The 18,871-nt window shown below is 49.6% G+C and overlaps 1 protein-coding gene across 1 annotated transcript in view; it reads left to right on the plus strand.

Moving 5' to 3' along the window:
- Positions 1-16,117, plus strand: part of CORO2B (coronin 2B) — a 139,359-nt gene extending 123,242 nt beyond the window's left edge. The window contains exons 4-12 of the mRNA XM_019647304.1: positions 2,135-2,284; positions 2,883-3,047; positions 5,059-5,175; positions 5,300-5,404; positions 5,954-6,050; positions 9,567-9,679; positions 10,031-10,121; positions 10,331-10,470; positions 14,122-16,117. Coding sequence (XP_019502849.1) covers positions 2,135-2,284; positions 2,883-3,047; positions 5,059-5,175; positions 5,300-5,404; positions 5,954-6,050; positions 9,567-9,679; positions 10,031-10,121; positions 10,331-10,470; positions 14,122-14,253 — 1,110 coding nt within the window. The 3' untranslated portion in view covers positions 14,254-16,117. The remainder of the gene's footprint in view (positions 1-2,134; positions 2,285-2,882; positions 3,048-5,058; positions 5,176-5,299; positions 5,405-5,953; positions 6,051-9,566; positions 9,680-10,030; positions 10,122-10,330; positions 10,471-14,121) is intronic.
- Positions 16,118-18,871: the final 2,754 nt, after the last annotated feature.

Genomic DNA, 18,871 nt, shown 5'->3' on the forward strand with positions numbered 1-18,871 from the left:
GTATGGTGTGTGCGTGTGGTGTGGTGATGTGTGTGGTGTCTGTGTGTGTGTGTAACCCAAGCATCAGTCTCCTCTCTTCAAGGGTCACCTGCCTCTAGTACATTTGGAGACAAGAGGAATTGTATCTTATTCGTGACTACTGAGTCATCTACCTAGGTCCCCACTGTACCCTCCCACCATTTCCAGATCAGACTCATCCCAGAAGGCCCTCTCACGGGGCCTGTGGAGAAAGGACCATGGGGCCTGCTGGGCGCCATGTATGTCACATCCCTCTCCCAGACTCATCACTGTGCAGAGCTGTGTGGGAGTCTGAGGCTCTACTGGAGAGCTGGAGCAAACAGAGATGATAATGAGGACAGGAAACCAGTCAACTGTCCCCTAATCATAAACTTTCTGTTGAATATGTTTTTGAAACTGAGACTGTTGTACCTAAAGGTGACCCCGATCCTTGATTGGACCTGCTCTTCTCATTGGGAAGTCCCTGTGCTGCATATGCAGAGCTGCGTTTGTAGGAGAACCCATGTATGGGAAACACTCATTCTATAGTCCGAGGGGAAAGCACCAAGAACGGAAACCTGCCAAGGGAATTCCCTTTGGGGCACCCCCAGTTCCCAGCTTTGCTCCCCTCTCCTTGAGACTGCCTGTAATCGGCTTTCTTGAACATGCTTTCTGTGTTTATTCATAACCTTCAGACTGATCATGGAATGGCCAATATTCCAAACTGATAAGACGTATTAAATTGTTCCCCTCATGCTGGTCATTTAGAGTGTTTCTAAATTTTCTGTATAATGATGTTATAATGATCATCTTCATGCATAGAGATTTTTGCTTATATTGGACTTTAAGAGTGAAATTAAGTCAAAGAATATAAATGTCTTTATGGTTTCTACTAAAGATGGCCAAATTGCTGCAAAAGAATGATTCTGATTTATAATATTACCAACACCAATTGAACCTACAAGTTCCAGTATAACCTTGTCAACACTGGCTGTTTTGTTTTGGGTTTTCTTTGTGGTTTTTTTTCAGTTGGCTAGTTTAGAAGATTATGAATGGTATCTCAAAGCTGTTTTTCCTGTTTTTCTCCTTACTAGCAAGGGTGGAATTCAGATTTTCAAAAGGTTTGTTTACAGGTGTCCCAAGTTATAATCACATGTGTTCATTCCTCTCCACCAGTTAGATCATAATAAATAACATTAGTGATGATAATAACAATTAGAAAAAGAATTAGAATTCCTTAGGTTTTTAGAGCACTGTACAGTTTACCAGCTTTTACAAGCAGTATCTCATTTTATGCTGCCAGTAGGCAAGTGCAGGCAAAGATTTTTCCCCATCTATAGATGAAACAGTTGAAACTCTGCAGAGGCTGTTGGTTTGAAAACAAGCCCACCAGGGCTGATGTAAATAATCAGGGGGATTATTCCAAAAAATTCAGAAAAATTGCCCAGCTTCTCGCTCTGTTGGACCACGTGGTCTCTTCTCTCTGCTTTTCTGAGAGTCCCAACCGCCTCACTGTGGATCGTTGTTTTCTGCTTCTCTATCAGCATCCACAAGACTGGACATGGCAGCTGCATCCAGCTCTGCCCATCCTTTCAGCTCAGGCTCCAACATTTAATCAGTCCCTGCCCCTTAGTTCGTCATCTCTCAGGAAAGACTGTGCCTCCGAGCCTCCCAGATAGGCTTCCCTCTGCTCAGGTGTCCATCCTGGGTGGGAGACAGAGTGGAAGACAAGGCCATGTGATACAAGCAGAGGAGCTGGGGCTGAAGGCAGATGTCTTAGAAGGGTGTGGGACGGTAAGCAGAGATAGGGTTTTTAACACTGTCTCAAAGCCGCTCAATGTGTGGACCTCTGGGTCTGGCTAAACTGTAACAATATGCACATGCCAGTAATAACAGTTGCCAAACTTTGCGGAGACTTCTTGGAGAAAACCCTGCCAAACGCAGAGAGGAGACGGCCTCTTTCCTCTCTAACCCCACCCTGGAACCTCCCCACAGCCTCAGTCAGGCTCTGTCCACCTCCCTAGCCAGGAGGCTTCTCAGCAAACAAGTCTCAGAAAGCCTGGTGTCTGAGGAAGAGGCCATCAGAGCCTTCTCCTGGCCCCACACACCCAGCCTAGGCCCTCCATCCCCTCCATAGGTGCGGATCTGGGAGATCCCGGAGGGTGGGCTGAAGCGGAACATGACGGAGGCGCTCCTGGAACTGCATGGGCACAGCCGGCGCGTAGGGCTGGTCGAGTGGCACCCTACCACCAACAACATCCTGTTCAGTGCCGGCTACGACTACAAGGTGGGTAGCCCGGTGGGCAGTGGAAACGGAGAGGGAGAGAGAAGGGAATCTGCGGAAACACTGTTAATTTCCTGCGCATGTTAACCAATATCACCTCATTCATTCATTCATCCACTCATTCATTCCATACACCTGAGCACCTTCTTTGTACCCCATCATTCCTGGGGTCCACAGAGGCTAGAGGCATCTGTACTGCTTTCTCTGGCGCTGATGGACTAGAGCTGAATGCCCACTCTGTGCCCACACTCTTCTGATAGGAAAAAGGAGCAACCAAAGCTGCTGGAGGAAGAGCCCCCGGCATGACCTCAAAAGCGGTGTGCCAGTCACTGGAACCTGGCACAGCACATTTATCTTTCTTATTAGTAGCAGAAACTGGGCCCAGGCTGTGGCTGGGGTCTATCCAAGGACAGTAGTGGATTCGTATGACAGGGACACATCAGCCTTTGATACAGAACTCAATGACACCATCCTGCATCCCAGCACATCCCGAGCCTACACTGGGCATCTCTGCCAGGACCATCAGGTGTGGACCAGGGACAGGTACCCCGTCACAGCAGCAGTAGGGCTGACCCCACCTCCTGTATGTCTGCCCTCTCAGGTCCTCATCTGGAACCTGGACGTGGGTGAGCCCGTAAAGATGATCGACTGCCACTCGGACGTGATCCTCTGCATGTCCTTCAACACCGATGGCAGCCTGCTCACCACCACGTGCAAGGACAAGAAGCTGCGTGTGATCGAGCCCCGCTCCGGCCGCGTTCTGCAGGTGAAGCCCCACTTTTTTGAGAGGAAGGGGAGGTAGAGGGGCTTGGGGCTCAGCTTTCAGCCAGACCTGTGAAAGCCGGTGCCAACTCCCCTCTCTCATGCATCTGGCCTGCACTTCTGTTGACCAGCCCATCTGTTCTGGGCCCTTCTCTGCTCACAGGAACCCTGCCTTGCTCTTGGTGGAGAGGGGCTTTAGTACCCTTTTTCACCCACTGCACCCCCTCCCCACATAGGATTCTTCTGGCCTGTTCTGGGGACCGAGCTGGTGACACCCTTCTGCACATGAACCCCTGGGTGTTGACTGAGCCCCATTCTGGAAGAAGGGATTTGAACTCACTGCCCTGCCCCCTGCATGAGACAAGGCTGGCAGACATGGCTCAGGGTGCCAGCCTCAGGGACAGCTCCAAGTGGGGAGGTTGATGGTGAACTTAGCTCCAGTTTTGGTCTTTGAGTCTCCTGGGTCTTAACTGTGAGGAAGGGATTAGATGTCACTTGGGAGTAAAAAAAAAAAAAAAAAAAGACATTTTTTTGAGCACCTACTGTATGCCAGTCACTATATGGGAATGGAAATTTTGGATGAAATTTGAGATTTACTTCCTACACAAGAAAGGATTGACGGTGACCTCATTGTGTTTATCTAGGAAGAGTCCAATATTGTGAGGCCAGAAAGTCATCTACTACTGCTGCTACAAATAATAATACTTATCCTAGTTATTAGCATCGTTAGTATTAGCCAACATTTACTTAGAGCTCATTGCGTGGCATGCACTGGGCCACGGGCTCCACATTGTCACCTCATTTAATCCTCTGACAGTCCTCCGAGGTTGGTACTGTTCCTCTTCCTATTTCACACACGGGAACACTGAGCCATGGATAGGGTCAGAGACTTGAATCTCACAGTCACAGAAGAGCTAGAACTCAAACCCAGCCAAATGGGTCCCGGGAGCCCATGCTGAGCAGAAAAGGTGTTGGAGAGCGGAGCACCCAACCTCCACCTCACAGCTGTGGACATGAGCCCAGAGAGGGTGATGGGCTCTTCCCAGGTTATACTTTTTTACAGAACTTGGAACTAAAATCTAGAGCAAGTAATAGCAGTCTGGGTGTTTGCGCTGCTCCACCAGCCTCTGGTTTCTACCTGATGCTGACTCACCCTGGCAGAAGGCCATTGCGTGTCAGGAGGACAGTGAAGACCATAAGCCAGAATTCAGGAGAGGAGGCAGAGGACAGTCCCGTTAGTAGGAGCCCCTGGCCAAGTGCGTCATCAGTGACCCAGCATGAGTCCCCCGTCCGCCCTCCCTCAAGTTCCTCATCCTCAGTGATTCCTGCCAGTAGGTATTATTGTGTGGGTTAAAAGACAAGCCCTGCTGAGAGCACCTGGCACAGTGCAGGCCCTGCCCGGGCTTGGTCAACATTATCTCCTGCTTCCCTGTCCCCTACCCGCTCTAGGACATGGCAGAGAGGCCTGGTTTCCGGTCCCAGGACTCCACTGCTCCTCAGCACCTGTATTGGTTTCCTGTGGCTGCCATAACAAATTACCACACACGGGGAGGCTTAACAACAGAAATGTATTCTCTCCCAGTTCTGGAGGCCAGAAATCTGACATCAAGGCGTCGGCAGGGCCACGCTCCCTCCAGAGGCTCTAGGGGGGATCCTTCCTTGCTTCCTCTGGCTTCTAGTGGTTTCTGGCTTCCTTGGCTTGTGGTCACATCACTCCAGTCTCGGCCCCCACAGTCACATCTCCTTCTCCTCCGTGTCTGTGGAATCCCCCTCTGCCTGTCTCTCATAAGGACTCTCGTGATGGCATTTAGGGCCCACTGTATATCCAGGGGATCCCCCTCTCTCAATGCCCTTAACTTAAAATTACATCTGCAAAGTCCCTTTTTCCAAATAGGGAACATTCACAGGTTCCAAGGATTAAGACACAGATGTATCTTCTGGGGGCCACCATTCAGGCCACTACAGGCCCCTCGTGTCCAGGGCCCTGGCTCACCAGCTGTCTCTGTCCCCACCAGGAGGCGAACTGCAAAAACCACAGAGTGAACCGGGTGGTGTTCCTGGGCAACATGAAGAGGCTTCTCACAACAGGGGTCTCCAGGTGGAACACGAGACAGATCGCCCTCTGGGACCAGGTCAGCCGCAGGGAAGCTGAGTGGTTACATAAGCAAGTGATGGCTCTGGGGGGCTTCGCTGGGTTTGGGAAGGTGAGGTGCCATCTTTCCTGGACAGAGGCTGATACCGGCCCCTTCCCTACAGGAGGACCTATCCATGCCTCTGATTGAGGAGGAAATTGATGGGCTCTCCGGCCTCCTGTTCCCCTTCTACGACGCTGACACCCACATGCTCTACCTGGCTGGAAAGGTAGCACAGGGTGGGAGAGGGACTGGGGAAGCGTGTGGGGGACCCCTGTCTCCATTGGGCCCCTGTTCCTGCCCTTCCCCTCTAAGAAGAGCCAGCCTAACCTCTAGGGCCTTCACCTGACCCAACCTGGGTCTCACCTTCTTCCATTGAAACCAACCCTCAACCTGACACTTATTCCTACTGAAGTGTCAATGACTGAGAATTCCTTCAGAGGAGGATTGAAAAGGGCTTTACATTGGAATAAAGATCAAAGCCTGAAGTGTAGAGGACACTGATTAATGATGGAATTTGAGGCACCTGAATGATCTCTGACAAATATGGCGGTGTTTATCAGAAAATCTGTCTATACACACACACACCACCACCGCCACCACCTACAGCAAGTCCCCCGGCGCAGGCCCACCAGGGGACCTAGAGGCCAGGTCTCCTTGGTCCTTGGCCACCGCTGAGGCACAGCAGAGGCCGTCTTCAGCAGACCCCTGGACCAGGGCTTGCCCAGCTTTCCTCTCCCCCTCGACCTTCCTCACTTCTCTCTCTGCTTGTCCCCAGGGAGATGGAAACATCCGGTACTATGAGATCAGCACTGAGAAGCCCTACCTGAGTTACCTCATGGAGTTCCGATCCCCAGCCCCTCAGAAAGGCCTAGGTAAGGGGTCCAGAGGCTGCTGTGATTGTTAGGCTGTAGAATGAGAGACTGGATATTTGGCACATGGGTCACCAACCCCCCGAATGAAAACTCAGACTCAGAAGGTCACAGCTCATGGGCAAGTCAGAATAGAACCTACAGGCACTGCCCCTGTGAAGCTCAGCCTGCCGGTCTTCAGCCGCTGGTCACCGCCCACTTGACCGGCTCACCCTTTCCTGGCGTTTGGCATCCTCCGCCATCTCTGGTCATCAGCAGCCCATGAGGGTATGCACAGTGTCTCCATTCCTGTTTGCAGAGGGGGAGGCTGAAGCCCAATATTCTGACATCGGTGGGAGGTGGTTCAGTAACTCAAGGTCAGAGCAGGATCTAGACCCAGGCCCCTTCCTGAAGCCTCTGAGAAGCCAGGACCCCCAGTCTTCAGAAGCAGCTCTATCCTTGCCTGAGAGGACAGGCGGAAGCTCCAAGGTGTCCCCATCACTGCATCCCAAGGCTCCTAGTTTCTCAGGCAAATCCGAGAGAGAAGTCCAGGATCGATGGAGTGCAATGAGTCGGGGTGGGGGTGAGAAGTTTTTCATCCCCAACACCCTCCCACCACTAATGTCTTACAATAAAATCTTCATTCCTGTTAACTAATACTGGCAGTGCATACAGTTCAGCAGTTCCCCCTTTGGGGTCTGAATCACCCAGTGGAAGGGATCTCTTCGTGGGCTCCATTCCCACCTGTCCTTAGAATTTGAGTCTGGCTTGTTCTTCCTGAGGATCAAGTATCATGGACAGGGCCCGCAGGCCAGCCTCAGAGACATCCGGGCTGGAAGGGCTCAAGAGCCCACCTCAGTGAACAACAGCAAAATGGAGGCCCAGAGCTGTGCCTGACGTCCTAACGATCATTTCATTGACTTCACCCTTCCCCAACTGTCTGCCACCCGCGCCTCGCTCACTGTCACCACTTCATCAGACAGTATAAAAAGCAGCCTGGACTTTGGAGTCTGAATTAGGTTATATTCTGATTCAACTGTGTACTTCACTTCTCTGATCACAGTTTCCTCATCTGTAAAATGGGGATAATCAAACCTACCTCGCAGGGCTGTTGTAAAGCTTAGAGACCATGTGTATAAAGCAGCTGGCAGAACACCTGGTTCGTCTTGCTCCTTCATGTTGTTGTTCAACAAGCATTTATTAGGCACCAGCTGTGTGTCAGACCCGGGACTAGGTCCAGGATACAGTGATAAATAAAACACAACATGGCTTCACTCACATTCCACTGAGGGGCAGACAGACAATAAACTAATAAGTAAGAAAATATCAGATAGTAGTTAAGTTCTAAGCAGAGAATCAAATGGAGTGATAGAACAGGCAGTGACTGAGGGCAATTTTAGGCCAGGCGGTTAAGAAAGGCCTCGCTGTAGAGGTGACAGTTTAAGCTAAGATCTGAAAAGCAGGAAAGGCAAAGAGGAATGCCAGTGGGAAGAACAGTTAGTGCAAAGGCCCTGTGGCAAGAATGAGCCCGGCATGTTCTAGGAACAGAAAGGAGGTCAGCGTAGGCTTTGTAACATATCGGAAGATGGGGAGCGTGTTAGGAGATGAAGTTGGAAAAGTGGGCAGGAGCTGGATCCCATGGGATGCATTAGACAGGGTTATTCATCAGCATTCTCCATAGAAACAACCAAATTATATATATATGGAGAGAGAGAGAGAGGGAGAGAGATTGATTTACGAGGAATTGGCTCACGTGATTATGGAGGCTGAGAAGTCCCACAATCTACTGTCTATAAGCTGAAGACCCAGGAAAGCCAGTACCATAATTCAGTCCAAGTCTGAAGGCCTGAGAACCAGGGGAGCTGAGGGTGAAAATCCCAGTCTAATGGCAGGAGAAGATGAGATGAGATGTCCCAGCTCAAACAGAGAGGCAGGATAAAAGGGGGGAATTCCTCCTTCCTCTGCCTTTTGTTCTATTCAGGCCCTCAATGGATTGGATGATACCCACCCACACTCGGGAGAGCAATCTACTTTACTGAGGCCGCCAACACATAAATTAACCATCACACAGGGGGAGGAGCTTGGGTTTTATCAGGAACTCATTGGAGAGTTTTCTTTTTTGGGGGAGGTGGGTGGGTAAGAGATGGGACAATGTGATGTAATCTGAAAGTTTAGTTGAAGACTGCTCCGGCTTCTGTTGGGAGAGTGGATTTGGGAGAATGGATTTTGAAGGGGCAGGAGGGAGGCAGAGAGACCAGTTAGAAGGCCATCGTGGACCTCTAGGCAAGAGAGGATGGTAACTAGGCGGATGGCAAGCGATGGAGAGAAGAGGGTGAATCCAGGAGATGTGTAGTAAGCAAGGCAAGGTCAGCAGGACTTGGGGAAGAGGGGAGGCAAAGGGAGGAACTAAGGGTAACCTTTCTCTTCGTCCTGCTCATCTGTGGCCACTACTGAGCATTTACCAGGAGCCGAGCACTTTCAAAGCTTCCGAGTGGCTAAGTAACTTGCCCCAGGCAGGTCATGTAGATGCTAAGGGGCAGAACTGGAACTCAAACCCAAAGTGTGCTGGCTCCAAATCCCACTTGGAGGCATGACACCACTTCCTTCCACCTCCTGGAATTCCCTTATCTGGAAGAGCGGCCTTCCATTCCAGTTGAAGAGAAATAGAACCTTAACTCATATTCACATCATAAAGAAACTAATGTTATTTGTGCTCATCACCGTGCTGGGCAGTTAATGTGCATCTTTGCACTCAATCCCCCGACCATCTCACGAGGGGCCACTACTGTCCCCCTCTAACCAACTAAGGAACCTGAAGCTCAGACAGGTAGTGAGTTGCCCAGGGACTCCCAGCCAGATACAGGGGCAGAGCCAGGATTCAAACCCAGGTCTGTTGGACCCCAAAGCTTGTGTCCCTAACGCCACACTGAGCTGCTCGGTCAGTAGGTGTTCAGTAGATGTAGCTGTTAGGGACACTGTGGCTAGTTACTGCACACACACAGACGGCACATGCATGCACACAGATGCTCTCGGTCCCGGAAGGCTTATGACAGAACAGCACTCAGGCTGCATTTAAAGTTCGGGGGTGCATGGGGAAAGGTTTCTTCCTCCTTCTTTCTCTCTGAGGACCAGGGACACAGAAGCTTTGGGAAGCCAGTTCATTTCAGAAGATGATGAGCTCTGTGGCTCATATTATGACAGTGCTCTGTGACCTTGGGCAACCCCCTTCCCTTCTGACCCTAAGGAGCCTCACCAATAAAAAGAATGGATTAGATCCCGATATTTCTGCAGCCCCTTCCAGTTCTAAAGCATGAAACTTGGCGAGGCAGGTCTGGCGCCCGGGGCTTATTTGAGATGTTACCACCCAGAGACAGAACAGACTCAAGAGGCTCCGCCTACCCGCTGCCCTCTGCATCAGTCATTGCCTCCAAACCTAGTGCCCACCACCTGGACCTTTCCCCTGACCGAGGACAGCAGGGAGGAGGGACACTGAGGAGGGGATCCCCGGGACCCCACGGAGCCACATGTGCCTGTCCACAGGGGTCATGCCCAAGCATGGGCTGGATGTGTCGGCCTGCGAGGTGTTCCGCTTCTACAAGCTGGTGACTCTCAAGGGCCTGATCGAGCCCATCTCCATGATCGTGCCCCGGAGGGTGAGTGGGGCTGGGCGGGGCTCCCAAGGGCCCCCTGCCTTGAATCCTAGCTTGCTCACCACTGACCGTAAGCCTGGAGGAGCCCAGAAGAAGAAGCCCTTTTCCTGTGGACTGGGGTCTTCAGGCTCAATTTGGGGGTGGGGGGGACATTCCAAGATGGGACAGTTGGGCTTACTAATGAAGTCAGGGTGGGAATTCCAAGTGGGAGACACTGTGAGTGCAAAGGCTTGGAGGCAGGAAAGCAGATAGCATGGATGGAGGTCGGCAAGGAGAAAAGTCTGACTGGAGAGCAGGGGTTTTTCTCAGCAGTACCCCCACCATCTGTCCCCTCTTCTGCTCCCCCCACTGCAGTCAGATTCCTACCAGGAAGACATTTACCCAATGACACCAGGCACGGAGCCAGCTCTGACCCCTGATGAATGGCTGGGAGGCATCAACCGAGGTAGGTAGAGGAAGGGGTGGGCCTCACAGAAGAGGCTACAAGTCTACGAGCTTTGCCTTCCGTCTGGCCCACCCCTTTTCCCTTGCATCTCCTCCTGTTGGAACTTCCCCTCACACTCAGCCAATTGTCAAGCATGGTGTAAATGAAAGACCATCACTTGACAATCCATTGATTGTCAATGAGACCATGTCATCTCTTGCCTTTCTTAGATCCTGTGCTGATGTCTTTGAAAGAAGGCTATAAGAAGTCATCGAAAATGGTGTTTAAGGCTCCCATCAAAGAAAAGAAGAGTGTTGTGGTCAATGGAATAGATTTATTAGAAAATGTTCCACCCAGGACAGAGAATGAGGTAAGGAATATAAGTTATTACCTCGACAGACCCTGGAAGAATGAGACCTGTACATTTCAATTATGTGCTTCAGGCCTTTAAGCCAGCTCCATTCTGAGGCCTTTTTCGTTCTGTGACAAATACCACAAGTAGCCTGCTATTGGCATCTGTTGCCTCTGACTCTAATAGAGGCTGGGATATTGTAGGGATATTGATGCCCCTCCCCCAACCCTCAAATTGACTAACCCACACAGTTATGTTCCTCATGAATCCATTCCAGAGTGCCGCTGTCATTTGCTGTTACAGGAGGTATAAATTCCTGACTCACAGGGAAAAGCTAGCCTTGTGCGTTACAACACTGCCTTCCTCCCTGGTGTAGCAATGACAGGGTTTGACAATTTCCTGTTTCTGTGGAAGAGGTCGGTGTTTATGGAAATACTCTTTGTACCATTTGGAATGGGAGCAGCTCATTCAGGGGCAACCATGGCGGGGCCTTGTCCATGATCCCGAAGGCTTCTCCTTCCAACCACACCCTCAGTGTCTGCTGCCTATACAGTTCAGCTCAGCTGGGACTCACAGCATGCCTACCGTGTGCCAGGCACTTGGCTTGGCGCAGCTGAAGTGGAGATGGCTGTGTGGACACACCTGCATTTGAATCCTGGCTCTCCCATTTCCTGGCTGTGCCTGAACAAGTTTCCTGACCTTTCTAAATCCATTTCCTCATGGCAAAATGGTGATGTGAAATGCTGTGAGCATTAAAGAGATAATCCCTAAGTGTCTAGCACTCTTCCTGGTTCACACTAAGTGTTCAAAGACACTAACTGTATTAACTACCCATTGCCATGTAACAACTTACCCCAAAACTTAGTGACTTAAACCCACAAACATTTATTATCTCATAGTTTCTGTGGGTGCCTATGGCTCAAGATCTCTCATGAAGGTGTAAACAGCCAGGCAGGGTTACAGTCACATTTGAAGGCTTATCTAGTGATACTTCCAAGTTCACGCTCACGGTTGCTGGCAGAACTCATTTCCTCACAGGTTGGAGTGAGAGTCTCAGTTTCTCGTGGGCTACTGGCCAGAGGCCCCCCTTAGGGCCTTGCCATGTGGGCCTCTCCAGAGGGCAACTTACAACAGGGCAACTGGCTTCCCTCAGAGTGAGTGAGGAAGTGCAGGTGTCCAGGACGGATGCCACAGTCTTTTGGTAACCTAACCTTGGAAATTGCATCCCATCACTTTTGCCATATTCTAGTCATTTGAAGCAAATTACTAGGTCCAGTCCACCCTTGAAGGGAGGTGATAACATAAGGGCCATCTTAGAGGCTTCTTGTCACACCAACTTACAATTACCACTATTATTCATAAAATTCAGACTATTCCTGACCTCCGGGATCTCACAGTCTTAAAGGGGAAATTGACAGGTAAACTGATAATTGTTACAAAATATATTTATGTGCCATTATCGAGGGAGATGTTCAGATTTTTAGGGCTGAACGAAATCGTGTGATAAATGAGATCTGTTTCAAAATAATCCCTGAGGAAGGTGGTGCAGGAGAAGTGGTCAGGAGTAGATACCAAGAATAGATAGATATCAAGGAGAAGCAGTAACCCACGTCATTTGTTGAAGCTGGTTGATGAGTACTTAGAGGTTCATGGTGCTATTCTTTCTACTTTTGTACACATTTGGCATTTTCCATTAAAAAAAAAATTCGTTTGCATATCCTGAGAAGGTAGAGGTAACTGAGTTGCTGTGCTAGCCCAGGTAGGCCATAACAAGGTCCTGAATTCGGTTCTAGTACCAGGTATGGAGAAGGCAGAGTTAAATAGTAGTTAAATCACGTAACATTTAGCCATAGACGTGTCTATATGAATCAGAACTGAGGACCTGGAGGAAATTTTTAAAGGTTCTCTGAGCAGACAAAACAGATGTCACAATCTCCCTACATTAAAGCTTGTGCACTATCCTCATTGGGAATAAATTCACTGAGAGCCTGCTAACTCTGGTTACACCCACAATTTTAATCTTCACAGCAGCTTGGAAGCAGCCAATTAGAAAATGAGGGTGTAAATAGTAGACACATTGGGCTAAGTGTGGAGAGACGACCGATAGCTTGACACAGGAAAAGAGACATATGGTTGCACAACTCTGTAACTTTGCTAAAAATCACTGAATTGTACACTTAAAAATGAGTGAAATTTATGGTATGTGAATTCCACCTCAGTGATGCCTTTTGTAAACAAAAGCTGACAAAAAAAATTATGCAAAGAAATTTTAATAATTTGGAAAGCATAGATAAGAGTGCGTAGGAACAAATAGCATATCTTCCTCAGACAAAACCAGGACTGGTTTGTTGGATAATTTTTTTAATGTCATTTAAAGGAGGGAGTCATAAAAATGATATATACATTCTTTAAACCATTTATAATTTGCACTTAAAACATATACATTCATTCAAAATATTTTTATGTAGGACCAAGACCATTTCTTTGAGGAAATCCCTGGCTGGGATCTGCTATGTCTTTCCCCAATAAATCACACTTTAACTCCAGTTTCTTTTAAATGGAACAAGAACTTAAAGTCAATTGAAAACAAAGCCCTAGTTTTTTTCAAAGTTTTCCCCAGTTATTTTTTAAGACAGGTTTACTGAGGTTTAATTTACCTACAGTTAAATTCATCCTTTGTAGTGTACAGTTCTATAAGTTTTGACAAATGTGTAAAAGTTTTGATAGTCATGTAACTACTATCACACAATCAAGATGTAGAATATTCCCCAATCTTTTGTGGTTCTATCACCCCCACCTCATTCAGCAGCGATATTGTTAACATCACCTTTACCAAGCTTTTTCAAAAGCATTCAACTTAGTTTTTATAGAAACAACTGCCCTTTTGTACTCATATTTCATCAGTTTAGATCATATTTAATTAAATTATATAATTACAAGAGCAAATGCAACTCTCCAGGAAGTTGGAGGACAAACCCAACTACTTGTCAGTAACATTCAACTCAAGTGTGTGGGGTTGGTCCTCCAGTAGCCGCTGCCTTCCTGGGCTCGGTGTTCTGTGGGTCTCTGTCAGTCTGTTTTACAGAAGAAATGGAGACTGGTTAATCCAGGGGGTCATCTAAGTGAGGGTCTGTCAGATACCTGTGCTTTGCCTGTGCCCACACCAGCAAAGGAATCACTGCCTGGTACCAAAAAAAAAAAACACACACACACACAAAAAGCTGGATTCCATTCTGTATCCTGAGCCCCCTTAAGAAGAGGATACAAAACATTTTAGAAAGGTTTCCATCCAGAATGGTAACTAAAAGTATTAGGTTTGGACCTCTAAAAGGGTACGCTTGGAATATTTAGAAAACTGGACTATGTGGATTCACCCACCCCTTCCTCAGTGACCCTGAAGCAGGCCCGGGACAAGTCTGTCTTTTTCTCCTAACTCATAGGGGAAAGTAGGACCCATGAGCGGAGTCTGGAGAAGGGAGAACTGTGGTGACATCAGTCACCTGGGACACTAAAGTGAGGGGAGCAGTGGAAGGTGGGGGAGGAGGATAGAGGCTGCTATGGGGAGAGTGAGGATGGGGGGTGGTGGTTGGGGTATCCACTCAGAAAATCACCTCTCACTTGCTCTCTCCTGACCCGGCCCTCCGTGGACCCCTCTCTTCCTCCACCCAGCTCCTCCGAATGTTCTTCCGGCAGCAGGATGAGATCCGGAGGTTGAAAGAGGAGCTGGCCCAGAAGGACATCCGAATTCGGCAGCTACAGCTAGAACTGAAGAACTTGCGCAACAGCCCGAAGAACTGTTAGCTCCCCCGCGGGGCTGCTTTCTAAGCCGATCTCTCCGTTGTTTCTACTTGTCCCTTAACTTCCCCTTATCCCGTGACCCCAGAGACAGAGCCAGGACAGGAGCTGGGGGACAGCCTGAGGACCCCACCTGCCACCTCAAGAACTGGAAGCTGACCTTTGACCTTTTGACCTCATGCTAATCCAAGTCCCAGCCTTTCCTGGAGACCCACTGCTGGCAGCCCCTTTCCCTGCCACCCCAGGAACCTCGGCTTCCCCTCTGCTGGGCGAAGACCACGGACTCCCTCAGGGGTGCCCTCAATGGACCAGGGAGTGGAGGAGTGAACGAGGACCCCAGTAGAATAGAACTGGAACTTTTCCCCTACAAAGGGGGCTGCTGCCAGGACATCTCAGCACCCCCTGCTGGGGCTCATCGCATCGCTAATGGACCACACTGTAAGGGCTGGACGGCAGGCATCACCTGTTCTCCCTCCCCTCCCCCCACCTCCCTCAGCAGCCCTGGAAACCAGATTCACCTGACAAGGGTTGCAAGCAGCCGGCTCCTTTCTGTCTCTTGCCCCTTCTCTCTTGTCTTCAGGGAATTAAGAGAATTGCTCGCCAAGGCCATAAGAACCCCTCGCCTTCCCATGATTCTCTTCAAAGCTCTTGCAATACCCTTTTCCCATTTAATTTGTGAGGTAGGCAGGGTAGGGAATAGCGTTCCCATTTTGCAAATGACAGAACTGAGAGTTGCACTGGGGAAGTGACTTACTAAGTCACCCAGCAGGTTAACAGTGGACCCAGGACCAGGACCAATGGTGTCCAGACCCAAGGCCAGTGAGAGCCCTTACCACTGCATCAAAATGCCAATCCTGTGGGAGCTTCACCAGTGCCCAAGTATCTGTGGAGAATGAGAACTGGAAGCCACTTCTACCGTCTGCCCAACACCAGTAGTGCCAATGTGTCACACTGCCCAGTTGAGGTCCCTCACACTCAGTGCCCCTTCATCCCCCTGGCCTCCACCCTCTGCTCCCTCCCCTATGGGGAGTCCCTCTAAGATGAGGCCTCTTCTTCCTGGAAGCTGAATCTGAGGAGGGTGGAGTCCAGCCCTGGGGAAGGCAGAGCAGAGTTCTGATTGCTCTGAGGGGTGGATGAATCTCTGCGTGTGTGTCTCTCGCCACTATTATCTCAGCCACTTTCAGCCTTATGCTTGTAGAATGACCACAGCCCCTCACGTCGGTATAGCACTTTAAAGTTTACACAGTTCTTTCACACATAGGATCTCCTTTGAGTCTCATGTCGCTCCAGGAGGTAGGGAGCGTTCTCTCCATTTTGCAGATGAGGAAGCTGAGAAGTGGCCTGAGGTCACAGGACTCGCTGAAACGCCACATTTCGTTCTACACATTTTCTTTTATTTCTCCTTTTCCCCCTTCATTTCCCACTACCCACAGTGTCCATAGACACTGTTCTTCTCAGAATAGTCACAGTTTGGGGGTGAGATATGGCCTGGGAATTAAGAAATGGATGTCCACCCTTCTCTCTCCTTCGCTAGGATGTATTAGACACGCTATGCTTCACGCCTGCTTTTCCCATGGCCACCCTGCAGAACAGCCACAGAGGCCAGGGCTCCCTAAGCCCCTCCAGGTGACCCGGGCAGGGAAGGCCCCCATCCCCTTGGGCTTTTCCTCCAAGAACCTTCCACCCTCTCGGCCAGCTGAAGCAGGGTCTCCTCAGCGCCCCCTCCTGCAGCCAGACAGTGTCCGCTCTCATCTCCTCCCCACACTTCTTGAGCTTTTTTTTCTTCCCCATTGACCTTTGTGATCTTCTCTGATTATTTATGCTGCCTCCCAAGGATAGAATTGAAATAAAATGTTTTCAACTTATCAAACCTGGGCATGGCCATCTCATTTAACCCCAGGTGGTTCCTGCTTTTGGTTACCATGGTGTCTTGATGGTCAGTTCCCCAGCCGTGGCTCCTTTGCCTTTCTGGAACAATAAACCACATCTGTATCTACAGGTATAATTTCACACTTTCATTCACCTCAGCAAGGCTTCTGAGCCTCAGCACTATTGATATTTGGGGCTAGATAATTCTTTGCTGTGAGGGCTGTTCTGTGCACTGTAAGATGTTTAGCAGGATGCCTGGCCTCTACCAATCAGATGCCATAGCAACCCCCACCCAGATGCCATAGCAACCCCCCAACAAAAATGTCTCCAGATATAACCCAGTAGTCCTTGGGGTGCCAAAATAGCTCCCAGTTGAGAATCCCTGTTCTACAGTCATTCAGTGGGCATCTGCTCTGTATCCAGTCCTATGCCGGGGTCTGAGGGACACCACCATTTTACACTGGAATGATACTTTGCAGTTTACAAAGCACTGTTCTATGTACTTGACTCTTGATCATCATTCACAGCAGCTCTAGGTGATATGTTCTAACATTATTCCCATTTTCAAGAAAAGCAGTAAGGTCTAAAGCAGTGACGTGCTCAATCAAGGTCACTCAGCTGGTGTAGCGGGGAAGACACATAGAGACGTGGATCTCACGAGCCCGGAGGCAGAGAAGGCACGTGGTCCCAGTCCCCAGCCAGTCTCAGCGCTGGGCCACGTCTGTCCTGGGAGGAAAGTTGGACCCATCATGGACACAGGATGTTGGGGAGGGGCTGCCAGCCACTGGGACACCCTCATCTCTCACCGAGCCAGGGTTGTCATGGAGCAGAGTTGTCAGGCTGCATATAGCAGCATGGACACCATAGGAAACTCAAAAGCCAGAGGAAAGCAATGAAAGTCTTAGCAAAGAGGACTGGAGAAGAAATGCACAAAGGGCTGCAGAGGAGCCGTGGACAGGCCACGGGAAACCGGGAGGGGTTGCTCCAGGCCCAGCTCGGCCTCTGACCCGGTGTGACATTGAGTCATTCACATCTCCTCTCTGAGCCTCACCTTCTCCATCTCTAAAATTACGGGATAAGACAATTTTACCGACCCTTCCTGATCTAACACGTTTCTATTATACCAGCAGTTGGGAGAAAGAGACAAATCCCCAAGACCAATGTCTAGCGTGAGTGGTGGCAAAGGAGAAGTGTATCAGGAGAAAGGAAGCGGCAAGATGGCTTCCTGCAGAGCTTGGTGCAGAAAAGGACTTTTGCTAAACTTGTATTTGAACAAAGACACCCTTGGAGTTTCTGCTCTAGATTAGTTAACAAAGACCTGAGTTTGAAAACAATTGCTACAGTCACTGAGAGTCTGGCCTTCATAAGCTCCTTTTCCTGGGGTGCTGAGGAAGATGGAGCTGGGTCCCCGACTGAGCCCCCCCCCGCCTGGGCCCAGGGGGCAGGTGAACGGACCAGGTGACCTGTCTCATGCGTGCCTCTGTCCCATCAGTTCTGAAGTTACCTGGGAAGCTCTGTAATCATTAGTCATTGTGTCAAATTGTACAAGGTCAGGGTGAAATGTGATTTCCCCCCAGATAGCCCATTTTTCCAACTGCATTTGCTAAGTAATCTATCAATTCGTCATTGTCTGTGTGTCCTTTAGTTCTTCATATACTAGAATATAGTCTATGCCTGGTCTGTCACGCTGATCCTGCTGCCAGTTATGGACGGCCCAGCCCGTCACATTGCTTTGATTATCATTAACAATGGGAGAGAGAAAGCCCCACCCGCCACCCCCCACCCCCAGCTCTTTGAACCTGTTCCCACTGCCAGGTTCCCTACAAGCTGCTTGTTCCCTTCTTTTCTCCAGTGAGGGCATCTTAGGCTAAACTCCAGACCCTTCCCTTCTATGAAGAAGTCCCTCCTGGGCATGCCTAGAACTCCTTGGTCTGCCCCCTAACATCTACTCGGATTTTCAACTCAGTCTAACACACCCTGAGAAACTGGCTCTACTCAGTACTGGGTGCTGGGAACTCAGTGACAGGAAAGAATCAGGCCTGCCCTCGAGGGTCATTCCACGGGCATAATGTCACCTAGTGGGATACGGAGTCCCTGGAAGTCGAAATGAGCTTTATCCTCTGTTGGGTTCAGCGTGGAGCAGGCAGTTGTGAAATTTGCTAACTCTCTTCCAGCTAGCATCCTGAGATCCCAAGATGGACTTGGGTGTTATTAGACTTTCCTGGTGCTGGGCAAACATCCCAGACTGCCAGTAGACCATGCAGAACATGGCTGCTTCTTCACTGTGGGAAATGACTTCATATTAAAAACACCCCCTACACACACACAAGGCCTCCAGCCTTCAGCCTTGCTGCATGGAGCAGGAACAGACACCTCGACCACAGGAAGCATTACCACACCCCTCTCTCTCCTCCCTGCATTGGCCAGTCTGGGGACTGCAGGCTTGTGGTGCAGGAATGGGAAGAGGGCCCTGTCCAGATGTTAGCAGAAGCTCCTTATATGCTGTGCATGTGTGTTTCTATTTGGGAACAACCTGCAGCCTGAATTTCCTTGGCATTTTAATTTGGTAACAAACACAAATGGGTCAGGCTTTCTTAGAGAGACAAGGTGAACATCTACAAGATTGGGTCTGAGGAGTTTTAGGAAGCTCCTGTTCCACAGTTTCTCCCTTACACCTGGCCTGTCACACTGGAATTCCCCCATTAGCGCAGAGTCCCTTTGGATTAAGCATTGCCTTTGCCAGAGCCTTCTTCAT

This window comes from Hipposideros armiger, unplaced genomic scaffold, assembly GCF_001890085.2.
Source record: "Hipposideros armiger isolate ML-2016 unplaced genomic scaffold, ASM189008v1 scaffold_110, whole genome shotgun sequence".
In the NCBI taxonomy this organism is placed as follows: Eukaryota; Metazoa; Chordata; class Mammalia; order Chiroptera; family Hipposideridae; genus Hipposideros; species Hipposideros armiger.